The 17222-nt window shown below is 37.9% G+C and overlaps 1 protein-coding gene across 1 annotated transcript in view; it reads right to left on the bottom strand.

Annotated features, from left to right (window-relative positions):
* The window catches only part of TRAM1 (translocation associated membrane protein 1), a gene marked incomplete at both ends in the record, with an annotated part of 39232 nt that overhangs the window by 7544 nt on the left and 14466 nt on the right, over window positions 1–17222 (bottom strand). The window contains 6 exons of the mRNA XM_080695223.1: window positions 992–1152; window positions 1910–2053; window positions 2944–3048; window positions 3138–3208; window positions 13959–14043; window positions 15917–15975. Coding sequence (XP_080551349.1) covers window positions 992–1152; window positions 1910–2053; window positions 2944–3048; window positions 3138–3208; window positions 13959–14043; window positions 15917–15975 — 625 coding nt within the window. The remainder of the gene's footprint in view (window positions 1–991; window positions 1153–1909; window positions 2054–2943; window positions 3049–3137; window positions 3209–13958; window positions 14044–15916; window positions 15976–17222) is intronic.

The following is a 17222-nucleotide window of genomic DNA, read 5'->3' as shown; positions in this document are numbered from 1 at the left end:
TTCTAAATAAAATATAAAATAGGTCTGGGAGTATAGCCCAAAGGTTTAGAAAGCCCCTGGGTTCCATCCCCAGTACCACACACACACACACACACACACACACACACACACACACACACAGTTACTGAGAGAAATTAAAAATAAGTTAATGGAGGCATATACTGTGGTCATGGTCTAAAATACTCAATTTCTATCCCCTAAGTTGATTTATAGATTTGATATAATTTTAATCTAATATCTCAGCAATTTTTTTTTTAAAGAAACTAAGTGCAAAGGCCATGACTTACTGGAACAAACCCGGAGAACATATATGATCAGCTATCAAAATTTACAAGGAGTTGATATATTTTTCAAACTGGAACTCCCTATGTTACACTTCCAAATCAAAGCAATTTTAAGTTATAAAAAAAAAATAAAATGGAGAAGCTACATCTGAATATGTGTATGAATATAGCATGTTTAACCTGGACACTCATTGTTGGGAGAGGGGTAAGGGGAAGTGGGGAGGGGGCACCAAGCACAGTCTGAATGTATGGCATTTTCAATATGTTCCACATATAAATAAATAAATAAACAAATGAAAAAAGGCAACAAAGAGCCTTCAGTTAAATGAGGAAAGAAACAAGTGGAATAATGGAAGTCGTCTGGAGGAGGGAGTAAGAAGGTGGGAATGAGGCTTGAGGAAGGGAACAGTTCAAATAATTTTACTTCCATGTATGAAGGTATCACTACCAACCCCACTCACATGTGCTGGGAAGAAAAAACCAGGGTAGGATGCTGAGGGACATGCACCAATGATGTATGCATGTATGAGTGTATCACTTTGAATTGCATCATGTTGTATAATTACAATGTACTGATAAAATTATAAAAGTAAATAAAATAGCTACTGATTTAAAAAACAAAGTAGTTTCACTTGGGATGAAAAGGCAGATGAGAAGGAGGGATTGTAAGGTTTTTAAAATGTTTTCTTTGTTTATTCAATACAAACCTGTTCCTTTTCTAGAAGACCTGCCCTTAGTCACTGTTGGTTTCTTCCTCACGGGTGGTGCCTGAAAAGTAGAGTGTTCCCTCCACCTCCGAAGCTGAAAATTAATGAATTTCCACATCATGAAAGCTTGGGTAATGCAGATAGATGCCAGAACGGCAATTCTGAAAAGCATTAGAAAAAAAAAAATTAGAGGATATGAAAATAATACTAGTGAATAAAAGTATTCTAACCTGCTTTGACAGTAATAACCCGCTGCTAAAATTTTCACTGAGGATTGTGTTAATAACCAATCATTCCAACTGGGTATGGTGGTGCATGCTCATAATCCCTGTACTTGGGAAGCTGAGACAGGAAGATCAAAGGTTCGAGAACAGCCTCAGCAAGTAGTGAGGCTTCTCAGCAACCTAGTAAAACTCTGTTTCAAAATAAAAATAAAAAGCTGGGTGTGATGGCACACATTTGTAATCCTAGTACTTGGGAGGCTGAGACAAAAGGATCACAGGTTCGAAGACAGCCTCAGGAATTTAGTGAGGCTCTCAGCAACCTAGTGAGATCCTGTTTCAAAATAAAATAAAATTGGGTTAGCAGTATAGCTTGGAGGTAGGATGCCTCTGGGTTCAATTCTTAGTAAATAAAAAGATAAATAAATAAATGGCCCGAGGGTGCAGTCTGAAGGTAGAATGCTCCCTGAGTTCAACCCCCAGTACCACAATAAATAAATAAAAATTCATTTCATTAATAATTTATTCTCAAGGTTAAAGGCTTTATTATTTAAACCTACATGCAGTATGAAACAAAATCAAATGAGTATTTTCTCCAACACTTACATTAGTCCCCTTACTTTTTAGATGATTCACATCATAGAAACACATAGCATGGGTTATACAGTAAGTAGTAAAAATGTTAAAGTGATTATACCTAACAGCCAACACATTGAAGTTTCCAGTACTGAAATCTAGCTTCTGATTCTCTGCTCTTGCAAGGCCAAAACCAACAGTAAGTACTGAAAGAATTAAAGTCAGAAGTCTTCCCAAAACAAACAGAACTGCCCACAGAGAAAATCTGTAAGAAAAATGTCTTAAAGTCAAATTCATAAAATTTCAGGGCAAGAAAAGATTCTACCAGAAAGAGATTCCTACTAAATAAATGGATTTTAAAATGACATTTTTTATTATTATGTAAGAAAGATTTCTGAAGTCAAATGCCTGGGAAATACATGTTATCACAATGGCTAGGGAAACACAACCCATATTATTCGCCTATTTTAAGGTTCAAGAGTTCCAGTAAAGAAATCTGTTTAAATTTCTTTTTGCTCATCTCTTTTTGTTGAAGTACTATTAACGTTCCTTAGAACTATTACTTACAGAACATTTTTGAAAAACGGACAAAACAGAACAGAAAGCTGTGCTGTAAAGATGAGGAGGTCTCATTCACTTAGTCATAATCATTTTTTTCTAGTGGCTTTATATTTTTTTAAGTTATCTCTTATTTTGCTTTCAGTTCATTTTCCAACAAAATATTTTAGTGATTTTGAGTACTGTTTAGGTTACATTATCTACTCTTTCAGTATTTTCTATAAGGCTATATTATATACTCTAATTTTTTTCTGAAAGCTACTTTTCTACCACTCCTTTTTCCAAATAAAAACATGAAATAAAATACAAGTTATATATATATATATATACATATATATATATACACACACACACATATATACACACATATTTAAACCTAAAATTCTTGAAAATGCCACGTTTTAAAACAAAAGCTAAGAATTCACTTTAGAGATTAAAATATGAAGTATGAATATTGCTAAATAGTTTCATTTTATTTAAATTTGCTCTTAACAGTTTAAAAAGTAATAGATAATCTTCACGGATATGGACCTCCTCAATCTAGGCACTGACTTTAAATACTTGCTACATAAGAAAAAGAATGGCTTCATAACTTACCCCTTCTGATACTTTTCATCACTAAAATAAAACAGGCGGGAAATGTGAAAAAGAAATTCAACAAAATAATGCAGCACCAGAAGAACAAGTCCTAGATGATTCAAGCTGTTGAAAGAACACATGTAAATGGAAAGATTATGAATTAAGACAAAGTACCATACTATCTTCCCGCATCCAGAAAAATCCCAACTCACTTCAAAAGATAAGCTCCAACAATGTGAAAGAGGTAAAGACCAATGTAGACAAGCTGTCGGGGAATATCCTCCTGTGAACAGAAAAACACATTGTAGGAGACTGAAACATGCGGAAACACTTTCATTCTTTAAGAGCAGTGCAACAGAGTGAAGAATGGAAGTTGGATACCTCCAGGCTAAGTCCTCCCACTCCTTACTCCAAAGCTCTCACCCCCACTTAGCCTAACCTGGCAGTACTATGTCATTTAACCTTTCTTGGGTTAACTATCTCATATATAAAATGTGGACACTTGAGTTTGCTTGTCAGGTGAGTTCAAACTCCCTTTTGTGCTAAGATCTATGATTCTTTTTAAAAATAAACATCTACTAACAGTCACAATATTAATAACCAGTTACATGTTGGCAATTCCATGGACCTCTCATATTAAAGACCTACATTTATTAGTGGTAAGATATTTTCCTTTACCTGAAATAGTCATACTTTCAACTTATTCTTTTTTTTTTTTGGTGGTACTGGCGTTCCTGGAAACCCTTCTACCTCCGGGTTACACTCCCAGACCTATTTTTATACTTCTTTTATTTGGAAACAGGCTCTCTTAACCTGCGTGATCCTCCTGTCTCCGCCTCCCAAGTGCGGGGATTATAAGTGTGTGCCACCACGCCTGGCTTAACTTATTCTTTATTCTCTTCATTTTCACAGTTGTTAAAACCAAAGGCTAAAATTTACCTTTACATTTTTATCACCTAATTCAGTATTTTTTCCTCCTCAGTACTCTGTAAGACTATTGAACCTACTTTTGCTTTTTTTCCCTTCCAGGTTCCAAGCTGACTTTGTATTCTTTGTTATCTCAGAAAGTGTTTTTAAAAAACATAAGTTAACCCAGCTGCTTGGGAGGCTGAGGCAGAAGAACTGCAAGTTCAAGCCCAGTCTGAGAAACTTAGTGGAAACCTTGTCTCAAAATAATGAGATAAAAATGGCTGGGGGTGTAGTGCTAATCTAGCCTGTGAAAGGCCCCTGGGTTCATTCCTAGTTACACACACACACACACACACACACACACACACACACACACACACGCCTCAAGACTTCTGGGTCATGAAACCAATTTAAGAAGTCATATAAACATCCTTTGAAATTATGAAGTAAAACAAGAAATTTTAGAAAAGCCAGGATATACAGCACATTGTATTATGACAATTAAAAAATTTGTACAATGTACATACTGAATTTTGAGGTAAAATCTTATTTTACCTCGTTTTTACTCTCCTTGGTATTAGCTGATATATAGTGCTTATACTATCCGGTAAGAAGCCGGCGTGGTGATGCACACTTATAATCCCAGCATTTGGGAGGCTGAGATAGGAGGATCATAGTTCTCTGCCAGCCTCAGCTACTTAGTGAGGTCCTTTGCAACTCAGTGAGACCCTATTTCAAAATAAAGAATAAAAGCCGGGCATGGTGGCGCATGCTTGTAATCCCTGGGCTTGGGAGGCTGAGACAGGAGGATCATACAGGTTCTCAGCCAGCCTCAGCTACTTAGTGGGTTCCATCCCCAGGACTGGGGAAAAAAAAAAAAAAAAAAAAAAAAAAAAAGACAGTTAAGTAGTACTACGGCTACTAATTACAATGATTAACACGGTGGGCTGACAGAACTGTATTTTTCTAGAACCTCATTCAACCATCTCCCATATCTAATGGTTCTCTAATTTCCCCTTTACCAAAGCTTCTGACAAAGTACAGTTTTAAAACTTAAAACTCCTCTGATAAGGATGGCACAAAGATCAGTGTTTGGTAGAACACAAGGCTTGGGATGCACATACGCAATGGCAGAGCGCTTGCCCAGCACGTGCAAGGCCCCGAGTTCTACCCACCACCAGGAGGAAAACAGCCTCAACAGTACTACACACAGCACTGCATTTGGGGACTCTCAGGGAAATTCCTAGGGCAGGGCACCAAGTTTACAGTGGTTGTTCAACCACAGAGAAAAGTCTCTGAAAATAAGTGGTTTTAAGATCCTCTCCACATAATTTTCATACTTCTCTTGACATATTTCTTCTTGTGAAATGAAAGAGAAAGAGAAAGAAAGCGAGTAGAGATAATATGCTAAAGTTCAACCACATTGGAACCTCTTTTTTCTCCTGTTAGAAAACTCTCAGAATATGACACTTCAAGTACTATCAATACCATTTGATGTGTTAGGGATATAAAGCTGCCTATATTTATGATATACTAGTGTTTCCCAAAGTGCAGTGTGTTTATTATTGGTATGGTACAAAATGATTTTAGAGAGGACACAATGAAACACTCTAACTTTATGACTTTAATTTATTATATATTTTTGTGGTACTGGGGATTGTACCCAGGGTGTTCTACCTCTGAGCAACACCCTCAGCCCTTTTTATTTTTTATTTTTTGCGGTACTGAGGATGAGACCCATGGGCATTCTACCTCTGAGCTATACTTCCAGCCCTATTTTTTATTCTTTATTTTAAAAGAGAGTCTCACTGAGTTGTAAAGGGCCTGAGTAGCTGAGGCTGTCCATAAACCCTGATTCTCCTGTCTCAGCCTCCAAATGCTGGGATTAAAGGTGTGCACCACAACGCCTGGCTTTTATTTTTTATTTTGAAATGGAGTCTAAGTTGCCAGGGCAGGCCTTGAACCACTATGATCTTCCTGTCTCAGTCTCCCAAGTACTGGAATTAGAGGTGTGTGACACTGCCTGGCTTAACTTTGTAATTTCAAATACAGTATTTTAGGCTATTTATTTATTCATTTATTTATTTTTGCAGTACTGGGAATGGAACCCAGGGGCATTCTACCTCCGAGCTACACCCCCAGCCCTATTTTGTATTCTTTACTTTGAAACAGGGTCTCACTGAGTTGCAAAGGGCTTCATTAAATAGTAGCTAAGGCTGTCCGCAAACCACAATCCTCCTGTCTCAGCCTCCCAAATGGTGAAATTACAAGCATGCGCCACCACGCCTGGCTAAGTTATTAATTAATTAATTGATTAATGGTGGTACTGGGGTTCCTGGAAACCCTTCTACCTCCGGGCTATTCCCAGATCTATTTTTTATATATTTTTTTAAATTTGGAAACAGGGTCTCTTAAGCCAGCACGATCCTCCTGTCTCCACCTCCCAAGCGCAGGGATTACAGGCGTGCGCTACCATGCCTGGCTAGGTTATTTAATTTAATATACCTTAAAATTAATATGTTGCGCTGGGCGTGGTGACGCACGGTTGTAATCCCCACGCTTGGGAGGTGGAGACTGGAGGATCGTGAAGGTTCGAAGCCAGCTGCACTGGCTTAAAAGATCCTGTTTCCAAATAAAAAATATAAAAAAATAGGTGTCTGGGAGTGTAGTCCGGAGGGGTAGAAGGGTTTCCAGGAACCCCAGTACCACCACTACAAAAAAAAAAAAAAAAAAAAAAGCCATGAGTAGTATTGCATGAGTGAAGATATAGTAAAAATAGGAACGAGTAAGTACGTATTATAAAACAGGATGGAGGCATGTAAACAACTAATTAGTGCTTCAGGTTTCTGAAGAGAGAACAGACACAGAAACTCTGGATCCCGATAAGGTATATAAGGGTATCGAGATAAAATAAGGCTGAGAGTGTAACTCAGTGGTAGAATGCCTCTGGGTTCAATCACCAGCAAACCCCTCCCTCAAAATGCAAACAAAATGCCTTGTGTAAGTCAATTCAAAAAACTAAACTGCTAGATATGCTATTTTATATCTGTAAAGAGGATTTAAAAAATTTTAATTCTAAAGAAACCCAAATTTTAAAAATACATGCTAGCCATGTGGTAGAGAAGACTAAGCTGCTCATTTTTGTTCTTTGACAAATCTAATAGCACAATTATAAATTACAAACAACATTGCAAAAAGCCATTCCATTTTATCTTTAAATTTCAGTCTGAGTCAGGTGTGGTGGCGCATACCTGTAATTCCTACACTTGGGAGGCTGAGATAGAGGATCACAGGTTTGAGGACAGCTTCAGTAAGTAGTGAGATGCCCATCAACCTAGCAAGACCCTGTTTCCAAATAAAAAAAATCGGGTTGGGGGTATAGCTCAGAGGTAGAAAACCTCTGGGTTCAATCACCAATACGTACCACACACCCCAAAACAAGCAAACAAATAAATAAACAAAAAATCCCAACCTGATTAAGTGGGACAGGATTGTGCTAATAAAAAACCCAAAGTCCTTCTTTCCTAAATTCTGATTAAACTTTGCGTCTTAGTCCCACCCGTTTTAGTAGTCAGCTCAGTAAATAAAGACAGAGGGTTTATGCCATCCTCAGTTTCTACCCTTACAATTGTTGTATGCCTAAGCTTTTTAAAGATTTAAATATACTTTTATACACGCACACCATGATCCAGTTCACAGTGATAGCGGCACAAATGCACACGGCACTTGGTGGGCTTTCCCTTGCTCCCTCCCCACACATCCCTTTCCCCGCAGAGGGGACTGAGAATCGAGTCAATAAAGACAGAGGGGAAATGCCATCACGCCACCAAATGCCCAAGCTTTTAAAATAGCATCTACAGCTTGCAAAAGCAGACCTATCAAAAATCCTTTTCTCAAGGAACAGTCCCTTCAATATACAAACTGCCGAGTGTTTCTCAAGCAATGTGTACACACTCAAAGCCTATCACAGAAAAAAAAAAAAAAATCAACAAGAAAATCGTTAAGTTCTGCCACTTATTAAAGTAGTTCTGTCAATCACTAACTGCATGGTTTGGGGTAAGCTGGAGCTTGTTTCTGCACAATAATACCAAAAGAATAAAAAAAATGACTGACAATCTGGGCATGGTGGCGCATACTTGTAATTCCAGCATTTGGGAGGCTGAAAAAAAAAAATATAGGGCTGGGGTATAGCTCAGAGTTGAATGCCCCTGGGTTCCATTCCCAGTACTGGGAAAAAAAAAAAAAAAGAGGGATAATTTTCAGTATAATATCACAAAGAGTGGGGGGAACTGTGGCTAAGTGGAGAACCCACACCCTGGATAAACATTCTTGTACGATTAAGAAAATACAACTGTGGTGAAGGTGGTATAACCATTCTTTTTTTTTTTTTTTGCGGGTCTGGGGATGGAACCCAGGGGCATTCGACTTCCGAGCTACACCCTCTGCCCTATTTTTTATTCTTTATTTTGAAACAGGGTCTCACTAAGTTGCGGAGGGCCTAAGTAGCTGAGGCTGTCTGCGAACCGCGATCCTCCTGGCTCAGCCTCCCGAATGCTGGGATTACAAGTGTGTGCCACCATGCCCGGCTAACCGTGATTTTTTTTAAAGTGAGGAATTTTTACCTAGAAAATGCCTGTTCTTAGCATCAATGACCTAGGCCGAACTCCCCCCAAACTCTCCAATCTCCAAGGAGCTATGTATCTGCAACTGTGTGATCACATTTCTGAAACTACACCATGGTCTCTGGGTCTACATGTTCAGGTGGAGTGTGAGTGTGGGGAAGAAACCGAGGAGGCTGGACAGTCTGCCCCTCTCAGAGAGCTGGTTAAAGCAGGCTGCTGGTTGCATCAGATTTCAATTAGGGAGCCAGCAGGCCCTCCAATGGTGGCTCCTCGCTGCTCTAGAAACTAGTCTAGATGAATATAAAAGTGACTGACAAGAACTATTTTGGTTTCTCAACACATTTTCATGTTATTTTATGATCTTGTTATGTAAAATAACCTTTTCTACTAACAGCCAGAATGAAATTTTAAGAAATATGTGAATGGAAAAATGTATACAATGAAAATAAAATACTCGAGTAGTTTTCCCAAGTTCTTAATATATTCCTAATTATAATGTTCAAGCAGCTTACACAAAGATGAAATCATTAGCTGGGCATAGGCGGTACACGTTTGTAATCCCAGTACTTGGGAGGCTGAGACAGGAGGATTGCAAGTTCAAAGCCAGCCTCAACAATTTAGCACAGCTCTCAGCAAACTAGTGAGTCGCTGTTTCCAAATAAATAAAATTGGGATGGGGTGGTATAACTAAGAGGTAGAATGCCCCTGAATTCAATCCCAAGTACCACAGAAAAACAAGATGAAATCATGAAATAACTTGAATAATCTTGCCAGGCATGGTGGCACAAGCCTGTAATCCCAGTATTTGGGAGGCTGAGATGGGAGGATTGCAGGCTCAAGGACAGCCTCAGCAAGGAGTGAGGCACTCATCAACCTAGCGAGACCGAGACCATTTCAAAATAAAAATAAAAAGGGCTGGGGGTGTGGCTCAGAAGTAGAATGCCCTGGGGTTCATTGAGGACAGCTTCAGCAAGTAGTGAGACGCCCACCAACCTAGCAAGACCCTGTTTCCAAATAAATAAAATCGGGTTGAGGGTGTAGCTCAGAGGTAGAAAACCTCTGGGTTCAATCACCAATACGTACCACACACCCCAAAATAAGCAAACAAATAAACAAATAAATAAATAACAAATCCCAACCTGATTAGGTGAGACAGGATTGTGCTAATAAAAAACCCAAAGTCCTTCTTTCCTAAATTCTGATTAAACTTTGCGTCTTAGCCCCACCTGTTTTAGTAGTCAGCTCAGTACTCCCCACACACACTGAATAATCACATTTTTCATGGAAAACCTAACAGGGTAGTACACAAATCATAAATTCTAACATTACTTCAAGAGATATTTTTAGTTGTTATCAAATGGATAACCATATACTTAGTAAATTTCTATTTTTATTTTTTCGGTATTGGGGATGGAACCCAGGGGCTTTCTACCTCCGAGCTACACCCCCAGCCCTATTTTTTATATTCTTTACTTTTTTGAAACAGGGTCTCACTGAGTTGCAGAGGGCCTCACTAAGTAGCTGAGGCTGGCCACGAACCATGACCCTCCTGTCTCAGCCTCCTAAATGCTGGGATTACAAACGTGCACCACCATGCCTGGCAAATTTCTATTTTTTTAAAGAAAATATTTGGGTAAGACATACAAGCCTTGTAGACTTTAGTATCATTTTTAAACAATTACTGAGGCCTATTGAGGAACCTGCAACACATGTAAAGCTGATGGACTCTGAAGTCTTTGTTAGATGATTGAAAAAGTGGCTCCAATAAGGAAGGGCAGACACCAACAGGAAAGCTCACAGAGCTGGTGTGGTGGTGCAGCTTGTAATCCCAGTACTTGGGAGTCTGAAGGACTGTGGGTTCGTGGCCAGCCTCAGCTACTTAGTGAGACCTTGTTTCACAATAAAGTATATAAAAGCAGGGGGTGTAGCTCGGAGGTAGAATGCTCCTGGGTAGGGAAAAAACTTTATAACTTGATATTTTATATGTTCTACAATTATATGTACATATAACCAAAGAAAAACTGAATATTAGAAATAAAACATTTGAGCTAGATGTGGTGGTACATGCTTGCAATCCCAGTATTCGGGAGGTGGAGACTGGAGGATTGTGTTTCCCTGATAGCCTCAGCTACTTAGTGAGGCCCTTCACAACTCAGTGTGACTTAAAAAAAAAGGAAAAACAGAGCTAGGAGTATAGCTCGGAGGTAGAACGCCCCTGGGTTCCATCCCTAGTACTGAAAAAAAAAAAAAAAAAAAAAAGGCTGGTCACAAGGCGCATGCCTGTGATCTCAGTACTTGGGAAATTGAGACAGGAGGACCACAGTTTGGAGGTCAGCATGTAGTAACTTAGTGAGACCCTGTTTCAAAATAAAATATAAAAAAGGTCTGAGGGTATGTCTTAGCGAAAGAATGCCCTTAGGTTCAATCCCTAGTACCAGCTGGGCATGGTGGCGCACACCTGCAATCCCAACACTTAGGAAGCTGAGACTGAGACTGGAGGATCGCAGATTCAAGACCAGCTTCAGCAAGTTAGCAAGACTCTCGACAACCTAGAAAGACCTTGTTTCAAAACAAAAAACAAAAGGGGTTGTGATGTATAAAGCCTCTGGCTTCAACCCCCATTAGCACAAAAACAAGCAAGCAAGCAAACAAACCCCAGCACCAAAACAAAAACAAAAATTTTTTTTGGTTATTTCATGACTTCCCTAGAAATTCAAATATTCAAGTTGGCTAAGAAATGATTTTTTTTTTTTTTTGAGAGATGGCCTCATCATGTTGTTCCTGTTGAATCTGAACTATTAAATTCAAGTGAGCCTCCTGTTCCAGACTCCTGAGTAGTGGAGACTATAGATGTGTGCCAACTTGCACACATCTTCTATGGACAAAAGGAGAATTGTTTATAATATTAAAGTGTACACAGCATATATGACTTAAACACTTCTCGAACTGCTACTAACAGCATTCCTTTCTTTCTTCATTTGTCTGTAGTATTGGTTCAAAACAATTACTGTACTAGTTTCTTCCAATGAAGAGTTCTTCCAAAAATATTTTTCATAGAGTAAATTTTAAGAATCTGTTTAACACATATGCAGCTGTTACTTTCAAATTATGTTAATTACTTGAAACAGTTACTTTCAACTGTCACATGTAGGTGTTAAAAATAGTTTGGTTAGGTTTTAAGTTATGCAAATTATCCCATAAAAATTAGATTGCATTTCTGGAGAAATGCCATCTGGCAGGAACTGATAAGAAAAAAGCTTTAGGAACTAAAATGAACAATTAATCTGAAATGTCCCTCTTACCATATCAGTGAATCAGATATAAACATGGATTAATAATGAAACCTGGAGATAGTATGTCCATGGTTATACAAATACCTAAAGAAAGCTTGAACTATTTAAGCCATGGTACTAAGACATCAAGAGAACTTCCCAAAATAGCTTTTTATAACATAGAAATGTTCCCTATCCAAAATGGCAGATACTAGCCACACACGACTAAAGGGCACTTGAAATATGGATAGTGTGACTAAAAAAGCTAATTGTACTTTTATTTACTTTTAATTATTTAGATGTGACTAGTGGCTACTATTTTGGACAGTACAGATCTAGAATACCTATTATTCATACCAGAAGCTTACTAAATTTGGAAAGGCTACTGGAAGCTATGAGTCTAATAATTTTTTCTTAAAACAGTTTGAAGACAAATGTTTAAAAACAAACAAGAATTGTTGTTATCCTAATACTTATGATTAAAAAGTTATTCATTAAAAATTCTATTTTATAAAATAAATAAACATGAAAAGAACTGTGTCATTGTACAGGGCACTAATTTGGTGTTTTCTAATCCTAGCAATATCAATGATGACACACAGGACACATAAAACACAGACAAATCAAGTGCCTATACCATAAGCAAGCAAGCTATCTATAGCACATATAAAAATATTTGTGGCTTTTGGAAGGGTAGACATAAAATGGTCACTGGATAGGATGTCGCACTTAGAAAAATTCTCAAAGTAAGGGGGTTAAAAAAATTATAAATGTAGTTGGGCATGGTGGCACACGCTTGTAATCCCAGTGCTTGGCAGGCTGAGACAGGAGGATCACACCGGTTCGAAGCCATCCTCAGCTACTTAGTGAGGCTCTCGGCAACTTAGTGAGACCCTGTTTCCAAATAAAGTATAAAAATAGATCTAGGGGTGTAGCCTGGAGGTAGAAAGCCCCTGGGTTCCATCCCCAGTACTACAATATATATATAGTAAAAATGTGTGTGTGTGTGTGTATGTATGTATGTATGTATATATATATATATATATATATATATATATATATATATATATGGAGAGAGAGAGAGAGAGAGAGAGAGAGAGAGAGAGAGAGAGAACGAGAACACAAACTAGCAGGGAATAAAATCAATCTGCACATATCCATAACCCAGCCTCAACAGTTATTAACAAATGATTGAACTTATTTCACCTATATCCCTATCCCCTTACCCTCATCTTAAAATATTTTGAAGTAAATCTCACATGGTTGGTTATATATGGAAATTTTAAAAAATCACTTTCTAGGGCAAAAACTGAACAAAGGTGCTTGATAAAATTTATCAGAGGGAAAAGGTATTCCAGGAAAAAGAACTGATATGTTGGGGTTATAAAATGACAGAGCTCAAGGAGAGAACAAAAGGAAGAGAGACCAGGGAGGAGATGCACGGATGGCAGAGACCTCAGAGCGCAGGGAAGCAGCTTCTCTTTCCTTTACAGCAGCAAGAGCTAGCACAGGCTTCAGAGGAGAAGAGTTAAGCAAAGCTGGCTCATAGGACACCATGGGAGCCTGGCTTCAGAAGTGGAGGGGAGAACTAGAACGGAGGATAATGCAGTGCTCCAGTAGTTTAAACAAACATCTCCCCACATGCTAAAAAAGGAATGCTCCACCCATTTCAGGAAAGGCTTCTCTGGTGAATATTTAACCATGCTTTACTTTGTTTTTCAATATTGAGTTTTTCTTTGGGACTTACTCTGGGCCTGCTTTCTTTGGAACCATTCTGGAATTAGTTTGAGGTAAGCATGAAACCAGTAAGCCAACTGTGATGTGTAGAAAAACTTCATTTGAAGTCTGCGTGGCACTGGGCGGTTAGTTGTAGAATAACTTGATTAATCCCTTTTGTCTCATTTGTGCAATAAATTGCTAAGACTATCAATAAGATGAAACTAATATTGTATTTTAAAACTTTGCTTAAATTTTAACTTAAATTACCACTAATTTTAAAATGAGCAATTAGAATGTCAAAGATCCCCCTGTAAGTTAAAATAATGACTAAAGTTTTCTTCAAGAAATTGTTGAGGATTTTAGTCTTTGTGGAAATGGGAGAGGTGGGAGAATGGCAGGGGAAGAGTTCAGGGAGGGCAGAGACGTAAGAAAGTATTTAATTTTAGAAAGACTTTTTAAAATAAGAAAAAAATGACAAGACAAGTTTTAAAACTACAAAATCCCAGCTTACTTTTTTGGTTTTCTGGAAGTAGAGTTCGGGGAAAGCATGCAACCAGTAAGCCAACTGTGATATGTAGAAAAACTTCATTTGAAATCTGCACAACACAAGAAAGCAAAAAGGATCTTTTAAAGCATAATATTTAAAAAATAAACAAATACTGGAAATCAGGATATACCAAGCAGCTACCTTTGTGTTATTTCATATAATCTCTGTGTATTGTTAACTCTTCAGCAGCCACTTTCCCCAGTTTCCCTAGGACATTCCTACCAGTTGGTCAACATCATCTGCAGAAGGCTGTTAACACACAAACTAGCTGGGAGGAGCCACACCCCCTGACTTAATTAATACTGAAGGAGGTCGTCTCATCTACTGAAAATTCAAGGAACGTGATCAACCCACAGATCTATAAGGTTTCACTAAAAAGGAAACAATGAGGGCAGAAAGACTGGCATAAATGTGACGGTGCATGGGTAACAGGCACCTGAAATATGGATAATCCCCATTTTAAATATCCTGATTTTTTTCCCTAAAGGAAATATGGTAATTCTACTTCGTTAGAACATGGAGAGATGCTCAAATAAAGAGAGTCAGAGCCAGAGTTAAAGGAAAAGGAATATGGAATAAGGTATTGATTGCATGGTTCCCTAGGAGATATATCCTCATCAGTCTAGAATCAAGTTTTTACTTTATATTGTACCCCCCTATCCCTACTGAGTCCTCTTTATTTACCCTTTCCCTCTCCTCCAGAAATCCAAAACAGGAAATACAAAGCCAACTTGAAGTAATTTCTCAGGGGAAAAATATAGTCCTATATAAGTATAAAATTTATAACCTTGCTTTGTAAAAGTTCATTGAACTAATATATATATATATATATATATATATATATATATAGTATGTATATATTGTACTGGGAATTGAATCCATGGGTATTCTATCTTTGAGTGACGCCATCAACTCTTTTTATTTATTTTTTTGGAACAGGGTCTTTCTAAGTTCTGAGGCTGGCCTTGAACCTGTGATCCTCCAGTTTCAGCCTCCCAAGGTCAGGGATTATAGGTGTGCACCACTATGCCCAGCTGAATTAATATAATTTTTTAAAATCAGAGAATGATTTAGGTATTACTGCTGGGCTTACAACAAAGACATGTATGGTTATTTATTCCCTTCTTTCCTTTATATCTTTTTCTCCAGTTCTTACATCAAATGTATTTAGTGAGTCCTATGCAGACGACAAGCACCTACAATATACCTGGAAAAATGAAGGACATAAAATAATACCAAGAGATAATTCCCACTGCTGTTAAGGTAAATACAGTCTTGGTCTGTATGGTTACAAGACTTACACAAATGATATGACTATAGATCAAGACAACAGTGCATAAAATATAAACAAAAACGACAAATTTGGGGACGCAGAAGACCAATGTCAGCTAAAGTAGGAAGGAACATCACTGTGGAATTGTCTTACTAGAGCTAGGCTTGAAGGAGGAGCAACTTAGCTAAAACTGTAAACACTTATCGCCTGTAAGCACTATACAAAAACCTTGGGGACTAGAAAGAGAAAAAGAATCTCTAACTTCAAGAAGCTTAGGCAGAGAGAGCAAGAAAAGAAGGAATAAAAAGATTGGGAAGGGGCACATGTATAGAAAGAAGGGGCGCACCTATAAAGAGGTGAAAGGATCAGGGAGAAAAAGGTCAAAGAAGAGTGTACCAAATTAAGATGGTCAGAATCAGCTGCCTCTAGGTAACCAGGCTGTTGGAAAGGTTATATACATGAAAAGGATACATGGGAATCTTTTCTTTTAATGGCAGGATGACTGCCATGACATATTTTCATCTAATTTTATGAATCTGCCCAAGGTCCAAAAAGGATAAGGATAGTAAGTCCTGCTTACTGGTGATATGACCATGGTCTTTAATTACAAAAAACAAAACAAAAACAAACCCTGTTAAAAACAACTTACGTCATGAGGTTATGGGGATAAGCCCTCCACAAGATCGTTGGATCTGAGATGTAGTTTTCCTGAGAAGGAGACAGGAAAGTGAGCATGTGAGTATCAGGCAAGCATTTACAGCTCCCTGTATCAGGTTCCAGACAACTCATTCAAGCCAAGCTTTTTAATGTATTTTTCAATAGAATTTGAATTGCTTACTCTAACAAAGTTTATATGACAGATAAAAAGTTGAACAAGACATAATTCCTAACCTTCAAAAATCTTTCAATCTGGTAATCAAAACTACATGTATACAAACAATATGTTTAAAGCAATAAATAATAATTGTATGTAACAGTGGCGTAACGCTATGGGAGAGATGAATTTTGTTTGGGGTTGCAGAAAAAGATGAGAGCTCCTGACAAGAGATGGAGGATTTCAATGCTGCTAAGCTTTGTGGAATTATGCCCATAACATACTAACCAAATCTTTTTCTTACATAACTAGATGCATTCAGTAAAAATTATTGCATATGTCAAAAAAGAAACCCAAACTCTCCCCAAACCTAAATTGATTAACTTTTTTTCTTTTGGTGGTACTTGGGGTGGAACCCAGGAGCTTTTCTACCTCTGGGCTATACTCCCAGACCTATTTTATACTTTATTTGGAAACAGGGTCTCACTAAGTTGCTGAGAGCCTCACTAAGTAGCTGAGGCTGGCTTCAAACCCGTGCGGTCCTCCTGTCTCAGCCTCCCAAGGGCTGGGATTACAAGTGTGCACCACCACACCCAGCTCTAAATTGATTAACTTTTAACAAGAACATATTTCCTTGTAAATTTAACTCTTTTATGTTTTTAAAATAAATTGTTCAATAGGTCACTCTCTTTCAGGAGCTCCTTTCCACTGAGTGGGGAGCTTTTCTCTCTATTCCTTATTTTCTTTGGTTTAAAATAAACTTTCATAGCCCTATACTCCCATTTGTAAAATAGATTTTAAACGGAAATTTATATACATATATTAGGTATTATTAAGACAGAAGAGTATAATGGAATGAACAGTGGCCTGAAAAATTGAGTTTTAATCTATCTCCAAAATTAAGTACTGTATCCTGAAAAATTCACTTTGCCTGTTATTTATGTCTAACATGGTGATTAAGAAAATTATGTAAGCTGGGCATGGTGGTGCACATCCGGAATCTCGGTACTAGGGAGGCTGAATACTTCAAAGAATCATAGGTTTGAGGCTAGCCTCAGAAATTTAGTGAGATTCTCAGCAACCTAGCAAGACCTGGTTTCAAAACAAAAAACAAAAAGGGCTTGAGGGTATAGTTAGGAGA

Source organism: Muscardinus avellanarius, assembly GCF_963383645.1.
Source record: "Muscardinus avellanarius genome assembly, chromosome: 4".
In the NCBI taxonomy this organism is placed as follows: Eukaryota; Metazoa; Chordata; class Mammalia; order Rodentia; family Gliridae; genus Muscardinus; species Muscardinus avellanarius.
This window is presented reverse-complemented; position numbering and strand designations above follow the sequence as displayed.